This window comes from Nematolebias whitei, chromosome 14 (genome assembly GCF_014905685.2).
Source record: "Nematolebias whitei isolate Nwh7 chromosome 14, NemWhi1, whole genome shotgun sequence".
In the NCBI taxonomy this organism is placed as follows: Eukaryota; Metazoa; Chordata; class Actinopteri; order Cyprinodontiformes; family Rivulidae; genus Nematolebias; species Nematolebias whitei.
Genome location: NC_056511.1, coordinates 20,089,277 through 20,108,891, shown reverse-complemented (window position 1 = coordinate 20,108,891; position 19,615 = coordinate 20,089,277). Strand labels below are relative to the sequence as shown.

At 40.7% G+C, this 19,615-nt stretch overlaps 2 protein-coding genes across 2 annotated transcripts in view; one reads left to right on the top strand and one right to left on the bottom strand.

Annotated features, from left to right (window-relative positions):
• The window catches only part of tiam1a (TIAM Rac1 associated GEF 1a), a 20,530-nt gene extending 9,231 nt beyond the window's left edge, over positions 1-11,299 (bottom strand). The window contains exons 1-8 of the mRNA XM_037688306.1: positions 11,220-11,299; positions 9,617-10,263; positions 8,697-8,983; positions 6,414-6,686; positions 6,092-6,314; positions 4,395-4,567; positions 3,691-3,915; positions 624-809 (exon numbers count right to left, since the gene is read on the bottom strand). Of these exons, the coding sequence (XP_037544234.1) occupies positions 624-809; positions 3,691-3,915; positions 4,395-4,567; positions 6,092-6,314; positions 6,414-6,686; positions 8,697-8,983; positions 9,617-10,256 (2,007 nt within the window). The 5' untranslated portion in view covers positions 10,257-10,263; positions 11,220-11,299. The remainder of the gene's footprint in view (positions 1-623; positions 810-3,690; positions 3,916-4,394; positions 4,568-6,091; positions 6,315-6,413; positions 6,687-8,696; positions 8,984-9,616; positions 10,264-11,219) is intronic.
• The window catches only part of LOC119420884 (glutamate receptor ionotropic, kainate 1), a gene marked incomplete at its 3' end in the record, with an annotated part of 11,971 nt that continues 3,038 nt past the window's right edge, over positions 10,683-19,615 (top strand). Inside the window, 1 exon segment of the mRNA XM_037688305.1 lies at positions 10,683-10,700. Coding sequence (XP_037544233.1) covers positions 10,683-10,700 — 18 coding nt within the window.

Sequence of the window (19,615 nt, the reverse complement as noted above, 5' to 3'; positions counted from 1 at the left end):
TATATATATATATATATATATATATATATATATTTGTCAAATCATAAAATGGAATGCCAGTAAATTGTAAATGAGTATTCGAGGCTCAATGAGATGAACCTGTATAAATAAAGGTTGAATGAATCAATGACAAAATAATGTTTTGCTGTGGAATAAGGTGGCTTATGTGTTGCTTTATAAGCACTGATTATAAAAGTGGTATAGCTTTTTCAGCAATTGTGTGTCTAAGGTTTAGGGTAGATTCATTGTGTTAGTGTGAACATTTGTTATGTAAGTAGAAATCCCTCGCTTTCAGTAGGACTTAATGACAAGACTTTCACAGCCTCATAAACACACCCACTCTTCAAGCTGCGCTGTTTTAGAAGGTCAGCAGTGGAGAATTTCTCACAAAAGGCCTACTGGGACATGCAGAGACATATGAATCATGTTTAAATTACAGATTAAAGAACTCTGGTTTACTTTAAAACCACAATTACTGCACAGCTTCTTGAAGAAACACAGTTTCAGGTGCACTCCCCTGGTGTCAAGGGGACACTAGTGGAGTGTACCGTGACACCAGGGGTGGTGAGGCATCTGTATGTGATGTGTGCGCTAAAATGTAAGATAGGGGTTGTAAACCATACCAGTGCATGGAAAGAAGACACTGAGAAGATGCCAAGGCGACCCATGATCAGTTTGGTGGGACGTGAAGCAAAACCAAGGAGGCGTTTGGGATTTGGAGGTTCGCTGCCTTGCAGACTGGCCAGATAGCAGCGGCAGCGGAAGAGGTTTATGTGGAACCGCTCCAAGTTCTGCTCCCATAAGAAGATCTAACAAATAGAAAAGATTAGCATTTAAAAAGTGAAGGCAATGAAAAATTGGTGATTATACAATATGAGAAAAACTTTTCTGCTAAGATCCTGATTTATCCTGATCTAAAAATAAAAATAAATACCAACATCAAAGAAAAGCTGGAACAGGCACAAAGGTTCACTGGTGTTATATCACGGTTTGGTCGTGAGAGGAGAGCAACGTGGGAGTGCTGAAGCCCCCATGGAGAGATATTAGTCACCAACACAACCCCCACTAGTGGCTAACCTGCTGTGCTGTGTGTAATTCATCAGAGGGCGGGCAGTGGGAGGTGAAATAGAAGGCATGTTCACAAAACATTTCTGTGAAATGGCCGCAAAAACTAGTCCGTCTTTATGCTGCCTCTGACCATTCACAAATCACAGATAGAGCTGGCCATCGTCCCGCAGAGACATGAGCTTTCAGAAATTAGGCAAGCTTTGAGGAACCAAAAGAGACACACACAAACTGGATTTTCATCCATCCATTATCTTTACCCGCTTCTTCCTTTTTGGGTTGCGGGGGTCACTGGTGCCCATGTCCAGCCATCATAGTGCAAGAGGCAGGAGACACCTTGGACAGGTCGCAAGTTCATCACAGGGAAACAGAGACAACCAACCATTCACTCTCTCACTCACACCTAGGGACAATTTAGAGTTACCAATCAGCCTAACATGCATATTTTTGGTCTGTGGGAGGAAACCGGAGTACCTGGGGGAAACCAATGCATGCACAGAGAGAACATGCAAACTCCACACATAATGGCCCCCAGCCAGGAATTGAACTGGGGTGACCTGCTTGCTGAGAGGCAGCAGCTCTATCAATTGTGCCACCATTCTGCCAAACTGGATTTCATTTGCATTATTTTATGCCCTAACCTGCCTGTTCCTGGGCCTTAAATAAATAGCTGTAAATATTTTTTCTGATACATTTTAACTATAAACAGATCTCAGACACTAACTATTTGCACAGATCTTTTTTAGTCTATGTGGCTCTACAAAATAGATTGTTAAAAAATTTGAGATACGATTTAAGACTTGTGCAGAATGTTATTATTGTTATTTAGATGAGTGTGACTTCATGATGGGAGCATTCTTCTTTATGAAGCAAAGCATACACACCTGGTTTGTATCAAGTATGAACTGTACCTAGTACATGCCAGGTATGTACCATATAAATACAGGATAACATGTCACTAATTAGTACAAATCCATTTCCATATGTGACTGGTACTTAACTGGTGCATACCTGACACATATCTGGATACATACTGAGTACATATTGGTATTTAGCTGGTACGTACTAGGTATGAACTTGGTCTGTGTCAGGTAATACCAGATTCATACTGGGTGTATAACAGGTACATATCAGGTATGTACTAGTTAATTATTTGGTATCTACCTGGTACCTACATAAACTAGACTGTAATAAATAGTGACATGTCATCCTATGTCTACAGAGTAGTTAGCTATAATGACATGTGTAACAAACACTCGTGGTAGTTTTGGAGATGAGGCTGTCTGATTTGAAAGCTTGGCTCCACAACTTGGCTCCACAAGGTTGAAAATCTATTAGCTAGCCAGGGCCTCTTAGGTTGCACGGAGCAACAGAGAGCAGTTACCATTAGCAGTCCTCCAGCAGACCCCAGGCAGCTAGGACCCCAGGCTCCCTGGTTGATGGAGTCAAAGTAAACATAATGATTAGCCTTAACATTATGTGTATTCTGACGGGTCAGGGAAGATCACAGCAGATCTCATCCACCCCTGGAACTCCAGATCTTTAACTACCTCTGTTGTCTGATGGTTTGCCAGATTCTCCTTGGAGTGTTTGAGAATCTCTATACAAGACCTCACCAAACTCCTCTCACATCCGAGCTTTTGCCTCAGCAACAGCTAGGTATGCAGCTTGCTTAGCTTACAAAAACTCCTCAGCTGCCTCTGACGTCCTACCAACCAACAAGGCCCAATAGGACTCCTTCTTCAGCTTGACAGCTTCTCTAATTTGGATATCCATCACTGAGTTTAAGGACGGCCACCGTGAGGAACACTGACAACCTTGCAGCCACAGCTCAAGGTGGCCGACTCCACATAGGAGGTGTGGAACAATGTCCACTCAAACAGTGTCCCCCACCTCAGCTGGGATAGGGTTAAAGTTTTCTCAGAGGTGCGAGTTAGGATCTTTCTGACAGGTTCTTCTGCCAGGCATTCCCTGCAAACTCTCACTACACATTTGGGTCTACCAAGTCTGTCTGGTATCTTCTCCCACCATTTGATCCAACTCACTACCAGTTAATGATCAGTTAACAGCTCAGCTCCACTCTTCACCTGAGTGTCCATAACATCCGTAACATGGGACCAATCTGCCTTGGGAGAGACCCTACCAGGGGAAATTGCAATTACACCTGACAGCATACTGTAGCTCCTAGGATACATCTATATATTATCTATATATAATATTCTGAATGTGCTTTAAAAATGATAACCAGTTGGAAATTAAAAAAAACACCTGGAGCTGATTGTGCTCTCCCAAAACATTTTGTCTGAATGACACTATCCAGTTAAGATGATTTAGCAATGCATTTTGACTGCATGAAAATATCAGTGCACTTCAAAGGTACAAAAATGTGCATATTTAAAGCCCCTCAGGAGCTTTTATATGTTTAAATATGGATCTAATAGGATCACAAGCTTGATTCATATGTATGTTACAATCTTTTAATTTGCCACATGATGATATGGAAACAAAACTGATTTTTTTAAGTGGTAGGATTATTTCTGAATTTGTATACATTTTTTCCTTTATATTTTCAGTTACATTTTTTTTTTATCAGTTTTTATTAGGTTATAATAGTTCTCTTCATACCTGCTCAAGAATGGTCTTCCTCTTCTTGGCATCGGTGACTGTGGACAGCTGCATGTCTCCCATCTTCTTCATCTTCTCATCCATATCAATCTTCTGCTCGAGCTTGCGGATTTCCGTCCGCAACAGTCTCACCGTGTCGTCCCGGTGGTGCTGCCGAGCGAGAGCTGTGGCGCATGCCGAGTGGATCGCCGTGATCCAATTCTCCAGTTCAGTTTGGCCAGATGTCTGGTGAGAAATGGAGGAAAGAAAACTTTGAACAAAACGGGAAACAACAAAGAGGATGAATATGAATATGACAGCTAGAAGAATTAATGTCTGAGTCCTAACTATCACGTGTAAGGGTGTCACCTTAATCTCATCATGAAATTAATAATTATCTTCCTATGCTTTTACAAATTGCCTTTGAGGAAAGTGGTGATGAATATAAATTGCTGCAGAATACACCCAATAGTTATCAGTGTCACAGTGTTACTATGTGGCCTTTAAACATGTCAGACATAAAACAAACACATGGACATGGCACTGTCATATCTTCCAGCTAAAGGTCATGTGCCACACAAACACACATGAAATCCCTAGATGAAATATTACATCTTCCATTCATCTGTCTATGTCTTGCCTAGCTTTTAGTGCTGTCATGCTGTCTCAGAACGATTAAACTGACCACAGAAGAGGGATGATTTGAACTCCAGCATTTTCCTCACCTGGAAAAGGAAAGCGTCTCCCACAGAGTTGCTGAGGCAGAAGACAAAATCTTTCTTGGGGTGTTCAGGCACAGCCTGGACGATGCTGTTCTCCACCCACAGTGCATGTTTATGAACGCTGTTGTGGTCAATGCCCGAGCGACCATCTGATTCATACAGAAAAAGGGTGCAGCCTTGAAAAACAGAAAAAAAATACAAAGAAAATGAACAATAAAAAAATACATTTACTAACTCTTTATCAAAGTTGTCATATTGTAGCTGTAATTTGTATCGGAACAAAAATTCTTGTTTATTCGTTCGAATTTTCTCTTGAGGTCAAAAAGAGCAGACAGATTTGTCTTCTTGGAGATGGATGGATACAAACAGTGGATATAGCACAGCTGCAAATGCTGCATCTTGTGCATTTTAAAAGGCCTGAATTGGATTAGACATGGATCCTGGCGTAAAATTAAATTGGGACGAGGCAGAGGTAATGCGTAGCCACAAAGAGCAGCGAGAACATAAACAGAAAGGGTGACAACCAAGGGCACATGCTGAGCTCAGTCTGATGTGATTACAATATAAGAGGAGGGAAAATATAGAAGATTCAATGATCTGAGGTAAGACTGAGGGGCTTTTCTGAGTGTGATATTTTGGCTTCAGGAGTTTTGGTCCACACAAACCTACACTTCATTTAACGCCACATGAACACCTGGGACCTTTTCAAGGAGATGCTTTCAGAGGAATAGAATAAGGCTTCTAAAAAGATCCAACAAGAATGTGGTACATTCAGTATAACTCTCTAAAAATTAGTAACCTTTAAGAAACAAAACAAAGAACATCACATCGATGTTTTATCAAACATAACAGTCATAACAGTGTAACGTCATGAGCGCTGCAGTATGGCTGCACTGACGGGAGCTTCGCTTCGACTCAATCTTTTTTGTTCCTGTTGTTCTTGTTTTAATTTTTTTTTTGCGCATACACTACACACCCACGCTACGGGTATGACCATGACACACTTTTGGAGTTTTGTGAGTCGTTGCCTTGCCATCCTGCTATCCTGCCATCCTGGTTCAGTTCCTGGCCCCCTCCAGTTTTGGGCTCAGGCTCTGGCCTGTCATGGTGGCCGTCATGGCGGCCGTCTCCATGATCCTCCACCTGACTGCACAGACCGAACTCTACGAACCAGTTCGGCTCCGCGAGGAAAACCTTGGATGTTTTCGGTCTGCTGGACCCGGTTCTGAAGGGAAGTCTGTGAGGGCAGCTGCTGCGGTCCTTGTTACCATCAAGCTGCTAGCAGGACCTGCTAACAAGACCTGCTAACGCGCTAACAATACCACACTGCTAACAGAACAGAACCGTGCTGCTGAAAGAACCTCACTGTAGATGTATTTCTTTTCCACTTTTGGTGACGTGTTGTTTGTAATTTTGCTACATGCTTTGGTATTTCTTGTTGTTTCTTTTTTGGCGAGTCGAGACGGTTCTTCGCGGCCTCAATATTTCCTTGCATTGATGACCTTGTGTTGATTTTTGCATAATGGCAAATCAACCAAACCTGAACAGTCAGCAACATATTAGCAACCTCCTTGAACTGTTGTTGATGTTTTGTGTTTTGGCTTCACAGATCAATGGTTAAATGCATGACTTGTGTAAATTTGGCACACTAGGGAGGAACTTTTGTTCACAGTCAAAACGGTTGCAAACTTAGGGGGCACCTTTTAGAGACACCCAGTAGTGTTTCCACTTTCGCTTGGTTGCAAATTCCACCTTCTTGTTCTTCTTGTGGACCAGGAAATTCTTCACAGACAAAGCACCAGCTTTCCTGACTGTGCCTTGAGCGCACTCAATCACAGACTCGGATGGATAGGCACTGCTGAGTGTCCCGCTACTCTGCTCATCGCTGACAGCGGAGCTGGCCTCCTCCATGCAGTCCCGGCCCTGATTTGTCTGACGAGAAAGTAAAATGAAAAGAGAAGAGAGACTAGAATATCTTCAATTCACAGAAAGAGTACACAGAAACAAGCAAAAGCTACTAACCCAGTTTTGACTGTTCAGTTCCTTTCGGAAGTTCTCATACACCCCTCCCCTGCCTCCTTCGCCAGCTCGTCCTTCTACTCCACCGGCACTGCTGCTACCGCTGTCACTCCCATTGAAAATACTGCTCTCGTGGGCAGAGTAGACTGAGAAAGAGGCCGACATGGCTTTGCACCTACGGGAAACCAGGTCTCCGTCTGCATCCATCTCTGTGGCGATGCCATCAATTCCGCTGTCGCTATACTCACTTCCCTCTCCCAGGACACCTGAGATGTCCTGTCAGACAGGGACACAAGGAAGAAACAACTGATTTGCATAAAAACTATAATATATGTGAATAAATTTGCAAGCCTAAACAGTTAAATTACACATAAAACACATTTCTGGGCCTGCATTTAAACCATCGTGGAGTATAATTTGCAAAAAGCACAAACGCACCCAAATCTGTATCCTCCACACTTTTCTAATACAAAAAAAAAATAATTAAATTCATTTCAATTCAAAAATACTTCATTAATCCCAAAGGGAAATTATTTGTTGTTGTAACTCATTATCCTCATTTCATTAAGAGATGTTATAGATACTGATGACTGTAGGCAGGAAGGATCTCTTGTAAAGGTCCATCCCACAGTGGATCCTAAGAAACTGGCTGCGGATGCCGTCTGATCCGTCCACCCAGACTCGGCTGGCCTCTCGGTTCCCCCGGGCTGTAGGACCTCCCGAATGCCGGGCAGAACTCCTCCCAGTGTGATGGCCACTCCTCCCAGCAGTCTGCTGAGCTCCTCGTTACTGCAGACAGCCAACTGTAAGTGCCGAGGGACGATCCTGTCCTTCTGCTTTCATGAGCCATGTTTCCTGCTAGTTCCAGGATCTCAGTGGTCAGGCACTCGAGCACAGCTGGCAGGTAGATGAGAATGCGTCCACAGAACATCCTTTTCAACTCATTTGAGATTTGGGGCTGTACTTGAAATATTATTTGAGCTTTGAAGATGTTAATCAGCTGCTGTTGGTTGTAGAAAACAGCCTTGTTGCCATGGTTACACATCATAACAAATGTCCAAAACTAAAAAAGTTTCAGTAAAAATCCTTCCAGCTGCACAGCATCTGATACCAGAGGAAACAATCGTCCAAAAATGTGATTTACATCCAGAAAAACAGGAATTAAAGTTTCCAAAAGCAAAATCTCAGAATGAAAGTAACAGAGCTGCTCCAACATGCAGCCACCTTGAGCGGCGCAATGAGCAAGAAGTTCCTCATGTTGACACAAAAGAGAGTCTCTCTGGCAATTACTCTTTGTTTTCCTGTGATGTAGATCTTTACATATCCAGCGGTCCCCTTTGCCTGCAACTTTAATTTATAAGAAGCACGTCATGTGAGCTGCTATCCAAGGGTGCTTGCGGGTTGCGTAAATGAGCTGAACTAAAAGTCTTGTTCTCTCTGTCAGTATACTGCCCTCTCATTTTGTCATTTATATTTTGTCATTTATAAGTCAGTGATGCATGAACATGACAAAATTACAATAAGTGACTTTCAGTTAGATAGATTATACCAGCAACTGCATCGTCTCTTACTCCATGACTTAATCAGCTGTAGTGAGATGATGCGAAAATTGTTTAAATAAGACAAAAAATATATATATAAAGCAAATAGCACATTTGGATGCACATCTGTATAGCATGTGTTTACTACAGGAAATGTCTGATTGTCAAAAAATAGTGTCATGACTGGAATGACTGGTGTATTTTGTGATGTCTAAACTTCCCAAACTTTGTGAAAAACACTGTTAGAATACCGTCTCTCTATCACTCTAAGATCAATTCAAAAAATCAAACAAAGAAAATACCAGACAAAACATCCATCCATCCATTATCTTTACCCGCTTCTTCCATTTTGGGTCACGGGGGTCGCCGGTGCCCATGTCCAGCAATCACTGTGCGAGGGGTGGGGTACACCCTGGATGGGTCGCAAGTTCATCACAGGGACACACAGAGACAAACGAGACAAACAACCATTCACTCTCTCACTCACACCTAGGGACAATTTAGAGTTGCCAATCAGCCTAACATGCATGTTTTTGGTCTGTGGGAGGAAACCGGAGTACCTGGAGAAAACCCACGCATGCATGGAGAGAACATGCAAACTCCACCCAGAAAGGCCCCTGGACCAGGGTTTGAACCAAGGACCTGCTCGCTGAGAGGCAGCAGCTCTACCAGTTGCACCACTGTGCTGCCCAGACAAAACATATATTGATATATTTATTTAGTAATATGAGAAACGTGTTTAAACCTGAGTAGTCTGTGCACGTCGTCCCTGGAAGGCTGGGCACGGAGCAGCAGGGATCCCCAGCCCTGAGAGCCCCTCAGAAAGGCAGTGAGACCGTCGACAGGGTAGCGTGAACGCTGCATACCCTCCACCATCTTCCTCGTTCGGAGACAACAACTCACTTTCCCCCTTTCCCTTTCCGTTGCACTCAGCTTCTCTGCGATTTTTAACACGACGAATCCTCTGGCCCAGGAGGCCAGGACTCTTCTGGCTGCACAGATGGTCCAGAGAAGAAGCCCTTTCAGCTGAGCCTGGAACATAAAACAGGTGCTTGGTGCCGGATAATGTGTGGGTTTTAAGAGTTTTCTGATTCCTGTTAGTTTTATTAACCTTTTATTTAACCAGACAAATCCCATACCATCATACCACCATCCCCAAATGGTTACTTTAAGGCACATTTGTCATGCTTCTTCTACGTGTGCATTTATATGTGCTTGAAATAGCACCATTCGTTTGTCTCTTCTAAGAGCACTTAAACGTTCATCAGTAAATTACAAGTCATTGCCTGCTGTCAAGCTAAACTCCTGGAGCTCTTGCTCCCCTTAAACAAGCCTGTGGTCGACAGAAGTGCTTCACGTGGTGGGCAGCAGCAGATTTTCAATCAGCTCTATGGCTCAAATTGTTTTTTCCTACTCGGTCAGGGCTTGTGTATTTCTCATCTCCCTTCCTCTCATTATCCGTATAGTGAATCAAATCAACAGCTTCCTGCATACATGCACATATTTGACACTTTTTATAAAAATATATTATTTATCAAATCCAGAAAACACTGTTATTTATTCTGTTAGAATATGTAAATTCAGGTTTCATTTGCACAAATGTTGACATTGCAACTGTTTTGATTATGTAAGAACTCTGGACTGCAATGATGTGTGTTGTTGTACCTGTGCTGCCTCTGGGACACAGCTGCTCTTCCTCCTCCTCCTCCTCTCCTCCATCGATCATGTCCTCAGTGCTGGTCAGGTTGTCCTGGCTGCAGTCGTACAGAGAAAACTCCAAACTGTCTTCTCTTGACATGTCTGCCGACTTTGACCTGTTCTTTTTAAAATTCCCTCCATCTCGAGGACCTTCGTTCATTCGCTGTAGGTACGTTCCCTCCTTGTCGCCCTCTCCTCCACCCATCAAGTCTCCTCCATCCTGAGCAAGTGTGTATGCCTCTGAAGTTTCAGGAGTCGGTGTGGTCAAAGGTTCATCCTCGTGCTGATAGGACTCGGGCCTCATCGTTATAGCAACACGTTGCGTCCAGTGGGGGTTGAGACTGAAGTCTCCCAACTCATCTCCTGCATTGTAAAGCTCCGGCCCGGTCTCCGCTAAGGATTGTGGGATGCTCGGTGTGCTGGAGGAGCGGGTCGAGGTTTCAGAGTTTCTGTGTTTCTGTGTCCCGGACGAGGAGTGCCTTGGGCGTCGGGTGACCAGCTGCTTGTTGGGGAGGCGGAGTGAGCGGGATGTGTGTTTGCGGGAGAGATGCCCTGCTCTGTCGCCATAGGAACCACTGTCACCATTTTGACTCTCCACATTCCCCATATTTTAACTGTGGAGTAGAAATAAATAATAGTATTGTCTCTTCTGGGTTACACTGACTGAAAACAAAATCACACTTTAGATGTTTTGAAATAATCTCCAACATATTTGTTGTGTGCAAAAACTGCCTACATGTACTTTAAACTTAATTCCTTTACCACAAAATATGTTGAACAGGATCAGGGGTGGAAATAGCGAATTACAAATACTCACATTACTGTAATTAAGTAGATTTTTTTTGGGAACTTACTTGTACTTTTATGAGTATTTCTTTCAAGTGTGTAATTTTACTCATACTTGAGTACAATTTAGACCATGTAATCTACATTGCTATATCAGAAGTCGCTACTGAGCACAGTTGCTACTTGAATTAATATTCAAACCGTTCATCTGCATCTTTGTAGCCAATAAGGCTCTCAGATCGCAAACATGTCGGTTACCTATGACGTAAGTAAAGGAAAATATTTTATGGTAGTAGCTGGGAGTCATTCATAACTCATACTAAGAGCACTAATAAATCACATGAGACTTGGTGATCCCACGTAAGATGCATTATTTTCAGGGTTTGATCGAAACGGCTATAACTGTTGTTTCTAAATATAAAATAATGTCAGTTTTTAAACTCTAGCACAAAAAGCAGCAGGTGATGTGTATTTTATTTTTATGCTAGGCCTCAAATTTCAAATGTAAAAACAAAGAAAGTGGTTTGTGGATCCATTTTGTTGATCACAGAGGTATCTCCTGATTCATAGCACAGCTGAGTGAACTGATGTCAGATCAGTTTGTCTTCTGTGAATCACACATCATCAAACCCACTCATCAGCCTCTCAAGAGTGGGCTCAAGCTGCAAAATGAGGCTGACTAAAAGTCTTTTTTTTTCCTTGTACTGAACTGGAAAATTTACCAAACAAATTTACTAACGATAACTTTATATTTCTGAAACGTGCAAGAAAGGCGAGCAGTTACCTGTGGTCAAGCTGCAGCATCATTGCCTTCCCCAGTTCAGTGTAAGATGATCTTCAAACAACTCCATGATCCACGCAGGCTCAAAAGTTGGAGTCGGTTCGTTCTATGAAAACCAAGAAGGAAATATGAGTTTGAGCAGTCAGGTTCTCACATGTTCTCAATGACTTAATGCAGGGGCATCCAAAGTACGGCCCGAGGGCCATTTGTGGCCCTTGGAAGGATTTTTTTGTGGCCCTCGAGTCCAATTAAAGAATTGTATAATCTTGACCCACAGTTTTAACAAGATTTTGCAGATGTAGAACTTCTTTAAATTTAATGGTGATACTTTAATAATTTTTTTTTGGTTTTAACTGCAAAAAAAATTAAAATAATTTTATCAAAATTTGTGAATTTACAAGACAAAACTTCTGCTATAATTAATCCCTTTATCCTACAACAAACCTTCACTGACCTACCTAAAAGTAGAATTTTGGATGATAAATCATAAAACTTGGGTAAATATAACAAGTGTTTTCAGAGAAAACAATTTTAGTTGAGTTAATAATCGATGGGGGGAATTTGGACATTTGGAAAATAATATAAATTGGTATCATCGACATACAAGTTGATCAACTTTATCAGTGTCCCTTTAAACCTTCTGTGAATCTGTTTTAGTGACTGCCAGCTGTTTTTCAGAACTTCCATGACCCATTTGGGCCGTGCGAGGTCCAAACAGGTGATTGAAGTTCCACCCCTGTTTTTAAAGAACAGCTACTCATTTTAGGCTTTTGCCTCTGAAGATAAACAAAAATGAACTTTCCAAGCATAAGAAAACAAATAACAGACCCTGAAAACCTAAATTAAATTATTTAAAAGAAAATTTAAAAAGGACAATCCTAATGTTCTGGATCTACAAAAAGTTAAGCTAAACTTTTAACCTTTCTCCAAAATATTATTCAAGTTGTTAAAAATGAGGAGGAAAAAAATCATGCTTTAAAAAAAAATAATAATTCCCTAAAATCTGATTTTTCTGGCCCGCAAGACCTTTCCTTTAGACAGTTCTGGCCCACCTATGAAAATGTTTTGGACACCCCTGACCTACCGGTAGTGCGTCAAACACACAAAGAAAAGGGAAAAGAACAAAACTATAAAGCTTGTGAACAAAAAGCTGTGTGATGTCACTGTCAAAAGAGTTAGATAAAATGTTTTTTAAGAAAAACGAGTGCGGCAATAAGACAGACAAATGGGCGGACAACTATGAATTACACAAACTCATCATCACAGGAAAAAAATGGAGGTATTCTGTTGTATGAACCTGGTGGGTGGTGGTGGTGGAGGTGGTGTGTGTGTGTGGGGGGGGGGGGGTTTCTTTGTGTTTTACCCTGATGCTCACAGCCAACCAAAACCAAACAAACACACACAGACATGTGCAGGAAAACATGATTTGGAAAAAACGCCTCTTTTCTCTGTGCAGACAAAGAAGTGTCTCCTCAGTTATCCAGTGCTGGTAAAATGACAAAAGATTAAGATTAAATTAAAAACAAAAAACCGTGGTGTGTTTTACAGCTTTAGACTCAGTTATTTGATATCTGCCAACTCAACCTAATGTTCTCTAATACCAGCTCTGAGCTGCTTAGGATAGACCAATATTTCCAAAATGCACAGTTCAGTGTGAGGGCATGTACAAGAAATCCTGCTTGTGAATAAATAAGCCTATAATTTTAGTTAATCAGTTAATTAGATAAATATTCACTTTTTACACATAATAAACCAGATCAGAACAATAAATATATTTAGTCTGTCTGAATAAGAGCTCAGAATCTTATTTGATGCTGCCCTTTATTCCATATTTTGCGGAGTATAAGTCGCATCAGTCAAAATAAGCATCATGAAGAGGAAAAAAACATATAAATCGCTTTGGCGTATAAGTAGCATTTATCATGTATCACCGCTGACATGTTGCGTTTATTATGCATTTATTTAATGGTCAAAACAGCTTTATTTCACCTGGGAGGCGCAGTGCCATCCATCCATCCATCCATTGCAGCCGGAGCCACTAGATCTCCAGCGTTCCTCCACCTGCACCAGCTGAGTGGAGCGAGCGTGCACGGGAGGACTCGCTGTTGCAGTTCTTAGAAATTTAACGCAACAGTCAAAAATTGTGTTATGAATATGAAAAAAAAAAATTTATAAGTCGCCTTGGCATACAGTATAAGTAGCAAGACTAACAAATCTATGTAAAAAAAAACCTGCGACTTATACGCCAGAAAATACGGTTATCATGTTTGATGATGAAACTAAGCGCCAATAAACAAGAAAATTATAAAAGAAAACCTTGTTTACGAGACAAATTATAATCGATTTTCAGTTCCAGGGCAGATGGCTCTCAGTTATACTTCAGTTTGAATAAAATGTTTCTTTCAACAACTGCAGCTGCTATTTATATCACAACTGTTATCAGATTATAGATTGTAGTCAGATAACGCTGTATGATTGTTGATTCTTTGCGGCAGGCTTGCATGAAATTGATCCTGCTGCATTTCTGGGAATGGACACAAAAATGAAAGTTCAGAAAAAAAGGCAAAAGCAGAAATTACAAGAAGAAAAAAGATGCCCTTTGAATAAGTTTGTGTGAGAACACTGATTATCTCCTACATCATAGTCTTCTTGTGTATTAATACAACACGGTCATTGCAGCACATTTCACCTCAGCTGTGGGGTTTAGTTATATAAACTAAACTTTAACCTTGAGAGTCCTCTCTTCTGCCTCCCACTCTACTTTTCATTCCACATCTCTCCTCTTTTTCATCTTCCCTGATGAGGCCAACCCACATGTTGTCCACCCACCCCCCTGAAACAAATGGAAAACATCATGCATACTTGATGAGTTTTAAAAAGCCAGTGCTTGCATTGTGGATGAATAGAAAACTATAACACACTTTTAAAACGATAACCATAAACACAACTAGAGTAATCACATTTCCTGCAAAAATGTAGTGTGAATGCTTATTGTTGAAGAATTTGCTGAAAAACAGCTGAAATTAGCTAAAAACATGCTGAAATAGAAGAACAAGCCTAAGTTAGCAGAAGAAAGCAGAAAGAACTCATTTTTGCTGAATGTGGTTTAAATAAGCAGAAATGAGCAGAAAAATTGGTAAATTAGCTTAAAAAAAGCTGAAATCAGCAAAAAAATAGCTGAAAAGTAGCTGAAACGACAGGAAGAAGCTTAAATTACCTGAAGAAAGTGAAGAGAGTGCATCTGTGCCCAATTAGACTGATAGAAGCAGAAATTAACACAAAAGAGTGGACATTATCTGAAAAAGGCAGAACTTTGCACACACACAAAAAAAACAATTGAATAGTAGCTAAAAAAGCAGAAAAAAAGCTTAAATGACCTGAACAAAGTGTGAGCACATTTTAGCTGAATTAGGATGAAAAAAGATTAAATGAGTGCATAAAAAACGTGGAATTAGCTGAAAAAAGCTCAACTTAGTATAAAACAGCAAAATAGTAGCTGAAATAACAGAAATTGTTGAAACGCAGAAGTACATGTAAGCTTAAAGGAGCATAATAAGCTGAAATTAGCAGAAAGAAGTTAGAAAAGCACAAAAATGTTGTGGTTAACAGAAATAATCTAAAAGGAGCACAAAACAGCTGAAAAAATAGTTGAAAGTAGTTGAATTATTTTTATTTGCACAAGGAAGTTGAAAGAAGCTGAACCAGAAGAAAATGTGAAAGAAGCAGAATGTAAACAGATCTAAAGGTGTGAAATGAGAAAAAAGTGGCAGAAAAGGCTAAATATTTCTAAAAGCAAAAGTTGCACCAATACCAAAAGTCCTAGCACCTCTCTTTTGAAAGAGCTGAACATTTTTGATATTGAATTGTTGAAATAGCACAAAAATTGTGGAACGAGAAAGATGCCGAAAAATGTACAGAATAAAAATGGACCACAATAGTGTGAATACTTCATAAACCTTCACACAATAAAATGTGTTAATAAGACAATGCATGTTTTTAAAGTGGAGTTATGTGAAGAATATAAATATTCAATACGTTACACCATCACTGGCAGACCTGCTGATGTCCCACATCTGAACGAACGGTCAGTCACAGCTGATCCCTTGCAAAATATGTGCAATAATAATCTATAAAGTGCCAGGTGTGAAGAAAAATTATATATTTTTTTTGAGATTTGAGTTGTTTTAAGATGGCATTATTCATTTAGTCACAAGAGGGCCAGACATCAGCTCATCAGTCTGACCAAAATTAAACCGTTTTTTTCCAAACCGAGACCATTCAAAATCCTACCTACAACAAATAAGATGTTAATTGTGCATAACTTTCCACAAAACACTCATTTCAAAACATCTAACTATAGCTATACCAAAAGTATAAGCAAATTTCAGGATTGGAAAATCCATAATAAATCTGTTTTTGAGTTTATTGTAAGAAAGTTAAAAACCCTGCTCTTAGACCAAACAAACAGAACAAGCTGCCTGACTAAACGCAGGGAGAATCAAACTGATGTCTTCTTTAATTTCAGGCTGTGTACAATCTAAGATGTTTAGACTCTTGTTGTTTTTTCTCTCTCCTTGTGCCCTGAAGCAAGGCACAGGAACCATAGACGCACAACAAGGGGAGCGTGGAAACCCACACTGAGCTAAGAGGTGCAGTAAAGCTGCAGGCAAAATGTAGAAGGAGAGGGGCTGCTGAGGTTGGAAAAATATTGGGGGTACTACGCTTTTAAAAGAATTCAAACACTGGAAAGTGAGGAAAAAGTGTCTAGGCAAAAAGGAAGGAGATATAGCAAGATAGACTGTGGGGGTCCTATTGTTCTTGAGGTTGAAGTGGATAAGCAGACCTGCGCTTCGTCTGCCTCTCCTCGGGCTTAATTGAGGGAGCCGAGACAAAAAGGGGAACCATAATTATTCGCTCTCTTTCACTCAGCCCCCTGTTTCTTGCAGTCTGTTAACACGCTGAGGGAGTGTATTATCACAATGGTCTGCACACCAACGCACAGGCTCACACACTGACAAGAGACAAAGAGCAGTGTTAAAGAAAACATACATTCCCAACCACTGACATGGATAGATGCTCAATCAAGACCCGTCCTTTTTTTAAGTTTATGGTTGACTTTACAAGTTTTATCAAGAAGTGTTTAGAAGAGAAGGCTGAATAACAAAGATGTGACATAGCGTTGCACCGAGACTGAAGGTGCCAAAATCACCTCGGAGCTGCTGCAGCTGTCAAGTTCTTCCATAGTACGATGGTTTAACTAAGGAATCATCAACACATATAGACCCTCAAGTCTACCGCACACCTGAGCACAGAAACCCAAGTAAGCAGGCAGTTTCATGCAGTCTGCTCTGGGATACAAACTGACACGCACGTCCAATCATACACACACAGCCACACACACAATCCTGTGAGAAACGTGAGCAGGTTTTCCAACTGGAGCTCTTTGGAAGAATACCAAAGGCCTGTCAGAACAGTGACAGAGCAGGCACACCCTAAACTTCCCCTGACAGTCTTTTCATCTTTACACCTGTCTCATAGCTGCACCTGAACATGACACACCGTTCTGCAGACTGAAACCACACACACCTTAGATGTGTTACTGTGCGATCAATGCGTGAATGAGGTAAAACTTAACATTCCTAGCCTAGCTTTTATGTCTGTAAGAGTGTGGGCAAATTTAATATCAGAAATGCTTCCCATTATTTAAAAATACGTTTGTGAAAGGCACTGCTAATGTAATGAAATGTTTGTTCAAACTAGAAATTAGCTTCTATAATATGAGGAACGCAGCTTGTGTCGTCTGTAAGCATGAATACGTAGAGCTGACGTTGGTTTTAGCATATGGTTGTAGAAGCAGAAGGGTGCTCAGAGTGCCTCCATCACCGAAGCATAAGCTCTGCTTTGCAGTTTTAAGGAAAGCAAACTCAAAACCAACCGTGTTCCACTTTTGCTCAACTTTCACTTCTCCACTAAGTTTCATGACCTTTGGACAGTTAGATTTGTTTCTGTCACTAACAGACAGAAATAAAGACACCAACAGCACTGAAAACTTTCATTTTTACTTTAACTCTTGTATAATATATGTCTCATTGTACAATATGTTCCCATACATGGTAAGATTGGTTGTCTGTATTTAACCCATCGCACCTGGGATACACCCAGGTGCAGCAGTGGGCAGCTATGTAAGCACCTGGGAGCAATTGGGGATTGGGTGTCTTGCTCAGAGACATCACGACATGTGGGAATGGCTGTGGATTGAACCTGGGACTTTAAGGTCATATATATATATATATATATATATATATATATATATTTAAGACTTTGTAAACCCTTTCTACACTCTTGCAATGTGCTTAACAATGTTCTAAACTCTCTAAACGCTCTAAAAGAGCACAGCAAAAGAGAGCAGACAGACTGATGCTACAGCTACTGAGCCAATCCTGGGGGCAGACTGGCCATCAGGAGCACTGGGACATTTCCAGAACCGGGAAATGTCCCAGCTCGTTTCGGATTAAGGCTCGGTTCAGGTCACTCTTGATAATTTTAAATAAACAATCCATGCCGCTCACTCTGGTATCCACCTCACTGAAGCTCCCAGAGCAGTGATGGGGAAAAACAGAACCCACCCCTCCTTTCTCTTTCTGAAGATGTCTGTCACAGACACAGGCTATGTGACAAACAGCCTCAGAAAGAGAAAGGAGGGGGTCCCTCCTTTCTCTTTCAGCCAGGCCAATGGGAAACATTGTGTACAATCTTACAATGAAAACCCGCAAAAACGTGAGTCCGCAAAAGTCGAACTGCAAAGTATCGAGGGACTACTGCTCTCAGGACATCGGTTGCAAACAAAGAGTCATGATCCGTTCAACACCAAAAACTGTAAATGTAAATTTGTCAGTAAATATGTATATTTCTATGACCTACACTGCTTCTGATTGGGTCAGATTTAGGGGGACCAGGTGAAACATGACTAGTCAGAAATAAGGATTGGTTAAAAGTTATGTGCAAGGTGACAATTGGAGGCACAGCTGGGCTTGTGCTGGGACTTTTATATACGTATTGTATATAGAAATATTATAATACATGTCAATGGATCAGCTGCATAAGTTACTGCAAGTACACAGTAACCAAATTATTGGTTTGAAATTTAAGTCTTGGCCATACATGATGATACACCCAGGTACTTTATCTCTGTACAATGCTCTGGTTTCCTTTTGGGGTAAACAACCCCTACGCTTTGACGGGCAGTAAATGGATCTCAAACAGCTTGATGTGTTTACTAGATAAACTGCTTCAAACAAGACTACAACATTCCTTTGAGGCTTGTAAATGCCTAAATATTCTCAAGCAAATAACATTTTTATGCTACTGCCAATCAGTGATCATCTTTGCTTTTAGAAAAACTTTAATAAATAACTCCAGACACGATCACTGGTGTTGTTAATGGGAAAAAAAAATCTATTTTGAGCACTGATCTGTTGCCTATTCAAAATTAAAATGGTATGCGCAACAGGAGAAAATGAATTATTATAAAATCAAATGTGTAAATGTGTTTAAAACTTTTCCCTAAATAAATAGGTTTCTTTGAGTCTAAGGTGACAATGGGAGAGACGGCATGTCTGTCAGTATTTACAGATTTTAGGCTTTAAAATCATGAATATAATCCCTCATATGTGCCTAATCTGAAGACAGTAATTAGGTTACTGGTTAAATTTGGTATTACAGTACAGATTAAACATACTAAAGGACAAACATGTTTCTCACTGTATTTTATCACCAAGTTACTTTTCTTTGTAATCATTGACTTACCTGATATTGATGCTGCAACAAGAGACCAGTCTGAACACAGCAGAAAGCCAAAAGATCTAAATCGGTTTGCCTGATTTGTGTGTTTTGTTTGTTTTTCTGTAGCCTTAAACCTTAACCATGTCTCTTTAACCTTCGCAGCAAACGACACAGTCCATGGAGTCACCCTTCCCTTAGGCATTTCACCTTTCACATTCCTCTCATTATTATCTGATCCTTTTGCTACAAAGGAAGGGAAATGATTGATTGAGATTTACAATTTCTTTAGGAACGTAAACAAAGAAATTCAAAAATTGAAAAGATCATCTCCAAATAAACCAGAATGGTGCCTTAAGAATGCAAAAGTTTTCTTGAAAGGAATGCGCCCATCTCTCAGCAGAGGACAATGCAAAAAAAGCATATACAACTAAAGAAATTGCATTTCCTGCAAAAATGCAGTATGAATGCTTATTGCTGAAGAACTTGCTGAAAAACAGCTGAAATTAGTTAAAAACATGTTGAAATGTAGCTGCAATGGAAGAACAAGCCTAAATTAAAGCTGCAAGCAGCGTTGAAGGCCCTCGCAGCTAAGCGCCGCTGCGGCCTCATGGCGACCG